General features: G+C 41.0%; 2 protein-coding genes across 4 annotated transcripts; both read right to left on the reverse strand.

Annotated features, from left to right (window-relative positions):
• Positions 945 to 5,450, reverse strand: LOC8055984 (protein SPT2 homolog). 2 transcript variants are annotated; one of them, XR_002454032.1, is made up of 11 exons: positions 5,132 to 5,450; positions 4,741 to 4,812; positions 4,241 to 4,482; positions 3,685 to 3,805; positions 3,527 to 3,604; positions 3,307 to 3,436; positions 2,454 to 3,214; positions 2,172 to 2,299; positions 1,878 to 1,967; positions 1,264 to 1,542; positions 945 to 1,180 (listed from the first exon to the last, which is right to left on the reverse strand). XR_002454032.1 is itself a non-coding variant. In XM_002448263.2 (10 exons), the coding sequence occupies exons 2-10, from the start codon at positions 4,765 to 4,767 to the stop codon at positions 1,437 to 1,439; spliced, it is 1,683 nt and encodes a 560-aa protein (XP_002448308.1). In that variant the 5' UTR covers positions 4,768 to 4,812; positions 5,132 to 5,450; the 3' UTR covers positions 945 to 1,436. The 2 variants fall into 2 exon arrangements, 1 of the variants encoding a protein (XP_002448308.1); XM_002448263.2 differs by having other exon boundaries at positions 945 to 1,542.
• LOC8055985 (pre-mRNA-splicing ATP-dependent RNA helicase prp28) lies at positions 6,549 to 9,428 on the reverse strand. Of its 2 annotated transcripts, none has more exons than XM_021462811.1 (3): positions 9,163 to 9,428; positions 8,276 to 8,330; positions 6,549 to 7,422 (listed from the first exon to the last, which is right to left on the reverse strand). In XM_021462811.1, exons 1-3 carry the CDS (start codon positions 9,403 to 9,405, stop codon positions 7,076 to 7,078), a joined length of 645 nt encoding a protein of 214 aa, XP_021318486.1. In that variant the 5' UTR covers positions 9,406 to 9,428; the 3' UTR covers positions 6,549 to 7,075. The 2 variants fall into 2 exon arrangements, with proteins under 2 accessions (XP_021318486.1, XP_002448309.1); XM_002448264.2 differs by having other exon boundaries at positions 6,549 to 7,512.

The raw sequence follows: 10,841 nt of genomic DNA on the forward strand, positions 1-10,841 counted from the left end.
AAAAAGTACTATATACATATACGCAGAGTGTAAAAGACTTCTTTTTTTTTCTTGTGAAAGTAAAAGTATACGCAGATAAAAATCCAGCCCAGAGCCCAGGCATTCAGGTTAATTACTGGAGTACCTAAAAAAGGAAACGGGGAATAACAATTTAGGGTCAGGTCATGGCAACGGCATGCATGCTTTACCAGTCAGTATCTCCGGGTCACACCCGTACGCGTCGGCCTCGATGACGAATTCGTTTGGCACGGTCGGTTCGCCCAGTAGTCTGGGGAGGAGGTAGAACTCCACGAGCTCCTCGGTCGTCGGCTCGAACCGGAACCCGATCGGGTACTTTCCGTTCTCGTCGTCACCACCACCGCTCGGTCTCTCCTCTCCGTTCTCGTCGTCACCACCACCGCTCGGTCTCTCCTCTCCTTCTGCCATGTCGGCGACTCGTGTAGTCGTGACGCGTGGGGTTTCAGGTTGAGGACGCTGTTACCTGGTAGCGGAGATTCGTCGGAGTCCTTATTAGGACTCGAAAGTCGAAACCACGAGCCTTATACTGCAGCTTCCTATTCTCGGCCAACCTTATTGGAGACGTACAACAACTCTAACGCGAGGCCTTGTTTAGTTCCCAAAAAATTTTACATTCTCCGTCACATCGAATCTTTAGACACATGTATGAAGTATTAAATATAGACAAAAATAAAAACTAATTGCACAGTTTGGTCGAAATTGACGAGACGAATCTTTTGAGCCTATTTAGTCTATGATTGGACAATATTTGTCAAATACAAACGAAAGAGCTACAGTGTCGATTTTGCAAAATATTTTAGAACTAAACAAGGCCTGAGCATAGCTAATGTCGCAGGGTATCCGTATCCGAGTCCCGTTTCCACAAGGGAATAGCTCGAAACATCAGATTGGCTCTCGACCAGACGGGGAAACACCAGAAGCGCATCTGCTGTGCAGTGATCGCCTGACAAAGGTCAAAATTATATCCGAAAATTCGAACACATCGTTTATTACAACACTACTGCTACACCAAACAAAAGTAGACAAGAGGGCCACTTGGATTAGGCCTCCTTATATAGGCTTAACTGAAAGAATCAGTACTATAATTAGAATTTAGAAGAAACAATCCGACGAGGCGCTGCAACGTTGGGAGCCTTGTGTTATCCAAACAATCTGACAAGAGCTTAAATACGGTCCATGTCAGCTTCGAGAACTAAACCACTACGACTAACATTCTGCTTCTGTTGTGTGCCCAGCGTTGCTCACCTGCTGTTTTCCTTGATTTGCCTCCAGATAATCAACGTGCTAAGGTTTGATGTTGTCTGCAACGCTCAAGGGTAACCAGGAATGCAAGAGAAGAGCTGTCTGATCGACCATGGCCTTGTCCTCGGGCAATCAGGCCTGTGAAGTTGTAACATCCAAATATGTTGAGTATTGGACTATCGGCCTCGTGCCATCTTTCGCCTCTTCCTCTCCTGCTCGCGTCTCTCTTCTTCCTCAATCAAGCGAAGTTCCTCCTCATCCTCCTGCCTAGCAATCCTCGCGCTGAAACGAAAGCAATATCAAACGTGAATGAGATACAAAGAGGACATCCAGACAGGAAAACCCAGAATGCAAGTGTCCACATGCATGCATCCGACATGTACTGCCCTTTCTGAACCATGAATAAACATAGCACAGGAACTTGACCCTAGCAAGCAATTGAATGGTATGGTAGAGTACAAAAAGATCAAATGTCTCATCGTTATGATACTTAAAATTATGTTGATCATCTGTGCAGGCAGTGCAATATCTTGAATATAATGCATACAGGTATATTATATAAGTTTTTATTTCATTCTGTACAATATTATACTGGATAAAATAAGAGAAGCAAATACCTTCTCTTCTCTTCCATTTCTATAGTAGCAAAATCGGCTTCCATGTCACTGACATCCTCATCTCTGCCTGCATATCTACTAGGATCATACCTGCAAAGGAAGCCGAAATTAGAATCCAAATATCTATAAGAAACATCTTCAAACAGCCACTGCAACCAAGCGATAATTTGGTTTGCTCAGCTTGAAAACCATGTTAGTAAAACATGCAACTTAGATAGAGGCTGATGGCTGATGCTCAAAATCACAACCACTGACACAAACAGAAAAGATAGAGCAGGCTTATCTAGACAATACCCGAACATATTTCTGATAATTGCAAGGGGGTCTTCCTCATCTTCATCTTCATCAAATCTTCTTTTTGCCACTTGCTTTTTCCTTGCATGATCATCACGAATTCCATTGGAAGAGACTGGCCGAGATGGCTACAAGCACAAATAAAGAGACAACAATGGAACAAATGAAACATCAGCAACCCTAGCCAAACAAATTCAACCCATATATACAGGAAATATGTGTGGCAAATAACTAGCAAAATAGTAGACAGCAGAAAGGTGGTATTTTCTCATAAGTATTTACCATGGACTTCGAGGGAGGCCGAATCTGCCTTTCAGCTTGTTTGACTCTATCATTTGCCTGTACTCTTCTTTGCTCTGAATATTGACCCTTCGAAGAAAGAGGCCTTTGTCCTTGTGATGGCTGGGACCTGTTACTTAGTGACTGTGGTCTGTGTGTTTGTGAGGATTGTGATTTCTGAATATGTGAGGACTGCTGTGGCCTTTGATTCTGCAAGGACTGTTGAGTCCTTTGACTCTGCAAAGACTGTTGAGGTTTCTGACCCTGTGTCATTTGCTGTGGTCTCCGACTCTGCAATGACTGCTGCAGCCTATGCTGCATGGATTGATGTGGCCTCTGACCATGGGAAGAATGCTGCGGTCTCTGACCAGCTGACTGCATCCTCTGACTTTGAGAGGATTTTGGTCTGTCAATCTCTGAGAGATGGTGCTTCGAGGCTACACTGCTCTTCCGCAGAGTTGTGTCATTCAAATCCTTGGAAGGTTGCTTATTAGCAATAGGACCCCTGCTTGGAAGCTTTTGGAGTGTGGTTTTGCTAGTGCTTGCCTGGTTGGATCCATTTTTTGCAATACTATGGGACCTCTCATTGTCACGTGAAACAACCCTTTGTCTATTCAAGAAAGCCTCCTTTCTCATGGAGTCTACCCTACCTTCGGCATGCCTTTGAGTTGACACTGTGTTCTTAGGTCCATATCCATTTGACAGGCGTGCAGGTTGACTTGTTGGTGCCTTGCTCTTTACTGTTGATTGCATCGCTTCACGATCTTCATTGTCCAGAAATAAACAGTCAGCAATTCACATTTGAAGTCACAGGGAAGACCTTGTCTAATAAAATAAAATTAGAGTTCCAACTCACCAGCCCTTTGAGTCAAGGAAGATCTAGCAGCAGGTTTCTCCTTTGGAGAGGGTGAAGAAAGGTCAGCATCATCCGAGAGTAGAAATGAATAATCCCGGTTATCCTTAAGTGCCTCAACCTTCCTCTTTACCTGCAAATTGCAACTGCTATGTTGTGAATACATTATTTTAGGTTCATTGTACTGAACATGAAAAAGGCGGTGAATATAAATTATTTATACCTGATTAACAATCTTCTGTTTATGCTGATGTCCATTTCCTTTACTTTGCACTTTATTAGAGGACGATGGAATATCTTTCTGGTAAAAGAAAAAACAGAATATAATTATTTAATGTTGGTTTACCATTAAACAAAATTAGCATACTGGCGTAGTATTACATGTACTCCAGAAGGCCTTGGCTCCCTTGCAATTGTGCTATGCAGTTCTTTCAATGATTTCCTTTCTTCAATCACTCGACGAGAAATCACCGGCTTGGATGGCCCAAAGAAAGAGCCAAATCTAGCAGGGAAAAGAAGTCAAACACATCGAAGAACACTATAACAACAGAAAGGTATGAAATGCAGAAGAAATATCAACTGCAGAATGTGTAGAAGTGCTGCTAAACTATTTTGCTGGAAAACAAAAGAAAAGAAAAGTTCCCTTATTCATCAAATCTGATTGGCCTTTATGTTAAAGAAAATTGGTTTATCAACATCACAACCACATTGAAAAACAAACAAATATAATGGAGAAAAATAAATCTTCCAGTGGCATACATTTCACAAATATATAATGATCAATACGCTATGAAAACTTTACTTGCACAATAGGAAACATTTCAAAAGCGAACAAGTAATCTCCCGTGAAGTCTTATTATTTCTCAATGGCATGAGCTCAAAGAGAGATCATTAGAAAGAGAGAAAATGCTGCTGAGAATCAGTGCATCAAACATACTTGTCCCTGGCTTGAGGTATTTGTGAAGAAGATGAGCGGCCAGCAGTGCAGGCAGCAGCAGCCTTTGCCTTTCGCCTAATCTGCTCTTTTAATCGTTCTCTCAGTTCAAGTATCTCCTTTTGTCCCTCTGTAGGCTCTTCCTCCTCAACATACTCATCCCCAGCACCCGAACCTTCCTCCTCATACTCATCTTGATCATAGTACTCATCTCCATACTCATCTTCCACTCCCCGGTGGTAACCCTGCACAATAATTGTTATCGTTACGAGACCAAAAACATACACTGCTTTTTTTTACGATTGTCAATACTACAGTTCCCTCTTTGTTTTATTACAATTATTATTCTACATTTGAGCAGATAAAAAAAATAATGTTACCATAATCCTCTGTCTATCTCAGTCCCCACCCCCCATTTAAACCTTGATTTGTGGCCTTTAAAAGCTTTAATGATCATACTTGGTGGAAATTAAACTGAATGAAGTGCACAAAGTAGAGCTTACATTGGTCTCGTACTCGTAGCCCCGCATTATCACCAGGATTCCGTCGTATCAGTCTCAAATTCCCCGAATCCCCTGAATCAGAGCAAGGAAACTTCCATAAGTTCCCAGAGGTCTCCATGAATGTCAGACAATGCTCACGCTGAACCAGTAAGCATCCAATTGGGACCAAATACACACCGAACCAGCATTGATTCACCCTAAAATTCCTTGGCGAAGGTGCTCAAATCATAGAATAGGCACCTAATCGCTGAAATCCCGCCGCAGACGCGACGCAGGGAATGGCGAATCTAGGGTTTGGACGGAGAATACGGCGCGAATCTGGGACCGCGCCACGGCAAAGCAACCATCGAAACCAGGGCGGAATCGCACCACCGGTTTGGGGGGGACTCACCTCGGGGACCGGAGACGCCTCGTTCCGCCGCGGTGGCGGGGATCGGACTCGGACGACGAGCTGTCGCGCGACGCGGCTGGATCAGAAGTCGCCGAGGGGGGACCGGGCTGGGCCGGGCCGGACCTGCTGCGGTGGAGGCGGCAGCTACGCCCGCGGCCGGGGTAGGCACGGGGCGGAGGCGATCAAAGCCCGCGGCCTGGTCGCCGGTCGCTGCGGGGAACGGATGGGATCGCCGGCGGGGCGGCGTGGGGCGCGAGGCTTTTGGCTCTCGTTGGGTGGAGGAATGGGGAGCACACGAGGGGCCGGGGAGGAGGCAGGGGTTGAGGCGGGCGCACAGTTAAATAGGCGCGTTTCGCCTGCGCCGGGTAAGAAGCCCTGCCTGACGTCTTCGCCTTGCCTCAGATGTCTCTCGAACCTCCCCATGGAGCTTTTGGCGCATGGGGCTAGGCTTTTTTCTACTTCCTAAAAAGTTTTACAAAATTTTTTAGATTTTTCGTTATATCAAATCTTTAGACACATACATAGAGTATTAAATGTAGACAAAAATAAAAACTAATTGTACAGTTTGGTCGGAATTGACGAGACGAATCTTTTGAGCCTAGTTAGTTCATGATTGGACAATATTTATCAAATACAGACGAAAGTGCTACTATTCCTATTTTACAAAATTTTTTGAAACTAAACAGGACCTTATTTTGGCAGGTGCTGCGAGAGCCCAATCGCGAGCTGGGACGCTGCAGGCCCGTTTCCTTTGCCCAAAATCAAAAAGTGTTGCTTTCGTCAACAACAGAGCATGGAAGACAGGATGACCGAAGCGAGGGCCTTGGTCCCCTAGCCCTTTGTTCTCACGAGAAAAAGGAAGTGATGTAGTTTTAGTATACTTCCTGTGTCCCAAATTATAAAACTCTTAAATTTGACTAAACTTATATAATAAGGTAATAATTTTTATCATTAGATTCTTCATTAATTATATTTTTATAACATAATTATTTGATATTATAAATCTCTGTAACTATTTCTATAATTTTAGTCAAATTTGAAATGTTTTGACTTTCCAATATTCTTAAAATGACTTATAATTTGATATGGAGTGAGTACATCATCCTCATCAGTACATGTTGCTTTTGGTTTTCGTACCATAAGTTTGACTCGATTTGTAGAGAATATATATAATATTTATATCTCTAAATAAATTTATTAAAAAACTAAATTTAAAGATCTTTCCAATAATACCAATTGCAACATAGGTGTTCAGGCCGTGCAGATTCTGAACAAATGCTCCTGTTTATCCTGAGGTTTTCAGTAGCTTTGCCATCCAAATGTTTGAAGGTTATCGAAGTTAGAAAATCTAGATCTGAGAAACAAAAAAGACAAGCAAGGTAGAAGGCCAAACTAATGCCAGTAAGCATTACTGCGCTTGAATAGTAGCTGCACAAATAAGGAACTAAAAAGTACAAGTTTTCACAAGCATTCAGGAAAAGCAAGGCACACAAGATACAGAAATTAAGGGAACAAAGGCACATAGAGCAGGGAGTCAGGAACTCCACCAGTCGTTTTAACTGTGCATCAGCGCTAATGCATTGTCATGTGCTGATTACCCCTACTGCGCAACGTAACGTGGACGCTTCTGAATAGAAAAACATAACATGGGCGCACGCCGGGCTGACTGGCTCATCCAGTTTACAGTACCAAAATTCTTTGTATATCTACTGTTGATTACCCCTACTGTGCAACAAAATCCATTCCAAAAGACTAAGTATCCCAATATACCTCAGTGCCTTACCAAGTTACCATGCTCTGGTGTCGAAGAGGTTATCTTCCTGGTGTGTCATGGACTATTTGGTTCTACTTGTATCACAACAACTAGGGATTAGGGAATACTATGTTATCTTCTAAAGATCGATCCATGTCGCTGTTAGATCACTGGGACAGCAGGATGGAACTTCATTTTGCAGATTGACGAGCCAACCACTCTGCTTTGGTCAAACCATAGTAGACTGCTTTGCTTCCACGCCATATAAGGAAATTCCAGGCAACGGGAGATCCACCGATGACATAAGAACCTTGAGGGAGTCCGCCCTGTTGCTTTGTATAACCTGTTATCTTACTTGGTCCGGCCCGGTTTTTAGTCTTCACCGGTAACCCATGTACTGTGGTGTCTGAGTTATCAGGCTTGAGTGGTACACCTCCACCTGTACTGTGCACAAAATTTCCAGACAGGCTTGTCGTAGGACCTAGACTCTTCTCTTCAGACAGAACTTTATCAGCACGCTTATCATCAGGAGCTCTAGCTGCATGTTTGTCAAACGGTTTCACAGGTTCAGCAGTAGCAGACAGATCAAGCCGTGTTTTCTTGGATAACTCTATCACATCTTTCATCTCTGTAAGACAAAAGAAGAGCAGATGACAGACAACCTAGATTTAATTATCCAAATAACTTTTTATGCATACACATATGCATGATAAAGAAACCATTATATATAATTTTTTTTTTTTGCAAAATCGTTCAAATATAAGGCCCACATGCTTGTGCTCAGGTAGTATTTACAGACCACAAAACAAGGGGTACTCTAAATGCAAAAAGAAAAAAAAAGAATAGATGCGTTTTGAAAGAAAGCTGCTGATCATGGTATTTCATAATAACTAATAATTTGATGCACAATTCTATTATTTCTTTTGCATTTCAGAACATAGACACATAGTGGCTTGTTTTCAATAAAAGCTGCTTCTGAGTAGAGAACGTAATCAAAGAAGTATTTTACATGTGTACGGCAAATGCAGAACCATAACTTAAGAGAGGCAGGACTCAAGTGGAATGCTTTTGAATGCAATAATATTTTTACATGGTATATAACAATTAACAAATCAAGAAATGTAATATACTAATAGTCATAAATGGGTTAACCATGCAGAGGATTCAACATTTGAATGATAACATTTGAGAAGAAATGTCATAACGCCTCTTTCATATACTATGTTACAAACTCACAGAGAGCAATATTAAGAAATATGGTTTTCTATAAAATGGTACTACATAAACTGGACAAGTTCAAAATCCGCTGCCATAACACTATTTCTAGTGCTGATTACAGAAATACATTAGAAAATTACACATTGCTCTAACATGATGGACCAGTCACTTACCATTCAAGATCTCAGCAGCAACATCTTTCTTTTCTGAATCAGTTCCTTGGCAAACCTTCATGACAACAAATGCAAACAAATCAATAACTGATTACAGTTTTGACCGTAACCAATAACATAACAGAAAAAACAAGACGCCAGAGATACATTTCTCAAAAATACATGTAGTGCAATATGACATATTAACATTGAAAGACATAAAGACAGGGCTAGTCAACGTGGCCGCTTAGACCTTGTACACCACCTCCATCCCTTGAACTCTCATTTTGATTTTCTTTCGTATGTACTTGTCCACATCATACCATTAACTTCCACTTGCAAGAAAACACCAGCCTAAACACTATTATGAACAATGAAACTCAGCAGTCAGCACACTGTTTTTCTGTTCAAGCGTCAATAGAAACTTCCAGGACTGCATTCAGAAGCACAATACTACGGCCAGCTCTGTAGACAAATATGGCAGGCAAAATATTCATGTATGTTGAATTAGGAACGTGTACTGCACATAAACGTGGTGGGCTAACCTGATCACTTAAGATCACATACATCCCAGGAACTTCAATTTCCATTCTGTATCAGTAGGTACTTGTCCTCATCAAACCGTTAAATTTCAACCACAAAGAGAACCCACCTAAGGTCTAGTATGAACTATGAACCTCTGCAGCTTGCACAAACATTTCAGTTCAAGTGTCGATAAAATATTCCACAATTTCACTCAAAATCACAATACAACCTCCAGTGCTCTAGCCCCGAAACATCGCAAGCAAAAACATTCCTAAATGCTAAATTAGGAATATAGTGATCATGCTAGCTAGCTAGCGGCTACTGGCTACTGCTGCAACTATTGTTGAATGGAGCTCGAGGATGTTAGGGTTTTCGGCGGGGACCTGAAGGAAGCGGCCGCGGAGATTTGCGACGGTTTCTCTGATCGTGTAGTATGGCGAGCGCTGAAACCCCTCCTCCTCCAGCTTCCGCTTCTTCGGCGGCACCTCAGACTCAACGCCGGAAGGAGGAGGAGGCGGTGGCGGCGGCGGCGGCGGCAGCTGCTGCTGTGGTGGTGGTGGTGGTCTGGTGGTGGTCGTCGACTCGGAGGGCGGCGGATGGGTCGGTGCGGTGACAGGAGGCGGCATCGCGGCTGCGTAGAGGAAAAGAGAAATGACGTTTCATTGGGGGACGAGACGACAGATAAAGTGGGTCGAGGCTTTTACATGTAATGTTATAAAAGTTAGTCGGTAATTACCAATAAGCCATTAAAAAATTGAGCTTTCACAGATGCCACTGCTCTAAACTCTTTTGCTCTTCATGCCATTTCCGTCAAATTTGGCACTATCGGTGTCAAACTGCGAGTGTAAAAATTCAAAAATACCATCAAAACTAAATATGTAATTAATTTTTTTGAGCATCTTAATGACCTCAAATGAAAAAACTCAGAACTACAAAGTGTAGATCTCAAAAATATCTATAAGTTTTGTATAAAAAGTATTCTTATTAAATTTCATATAAAAAATATATGATTTGATATGATTAATATGTCTTAGAAAAAAGATTTTTTTATACAAAATCAAATAAAAATATTATATATATATATATTGTAGATCTCGATGAGATCTATGACTTTCTAGTTTTGAGTTTTCCATTTGAGATCGTTAAAATGCTCAAAAAAAAGTAATTGGGTATTTAGAAATAAGGGTATTTTTGACTTTTCGTACACGCAGTTTAATACCGTTAGAGTCAAATCTAACAGAAGTGGCATAGAGGGTAAAAGAGTTTGGAGCGGTGGCATCTATGAGAGCTCAACTTTTTTAATAGCTTGTAGATAACTTTTATAATGGCATACATGTAAAAGCCTCCTGGATTTAGGGTGTCTTTCACAAGGCATGTTTGGTACAGCTCACAACAACTTCATGAGTTGTTATAAACTTTTTTTTACCAAATATTTATTTCTAAAACAGCTTTATGAGTGAAATTATTTTTCTTCTCTCACAAAGATATGAGTTAGGATGAAGGTGAAAAAAGTAGCTTAATGTAGCTCTCTCCCCTATTTATCTCTCTTTATATATGCATAAAGTAGTTAGTGAAGCTATTTTACCAAACACTTTTTTCAAAATAGCTCAAATTTATCTGTAATGTTGCTCATGAAGCTATTTTCTAAAAAAACAATTTTTCTAGTAAAGTTGAGCCGTGCCAAACAAGCACATACACATGAGTAAGACATGACTTAATCTGTTTAGTTTTTCTTCCTAAATTTCAATCGGCTAAAATTATTTTAGTAGGTGACTAATAGAACTAAACTATTTTAGTTTTTTAATTAGTATTTTTGGAAGTTTAACTACTAAAATGACAAAGTCTACCTGACTAAACAAGCTCTAAGTTAGTAGTTGAGACTAAAAATAGTTATAATTGAATAGCTAGTTGGCTAACAATAAATTAGTTGAAGACTTAATAACCAACAGTTAGTTCACTTATTAGTTTTTGTGTTTAGATATAGTAAAGCTAATTTTTATCTTGCTAGCAACTAGCCCTTATATATATTAAAACAGATCGTTAGACAACAAAAAAAAATGTT

This window comes from Sorghum bicolor, chromosome 6 (genome assembly GCF_000003195.3).
Source record: "Sorghum bicolor cultivar BTx623 chromosome 6, Sorghum_bicolor_NCBIv3, whole genome shotgun sequence".
NCBI lineage: Eukaryota > Viridiplantae > Streptophyta > Magnoliopsida > Poales > Poaceae > Sorghum > Sorghum bicolor.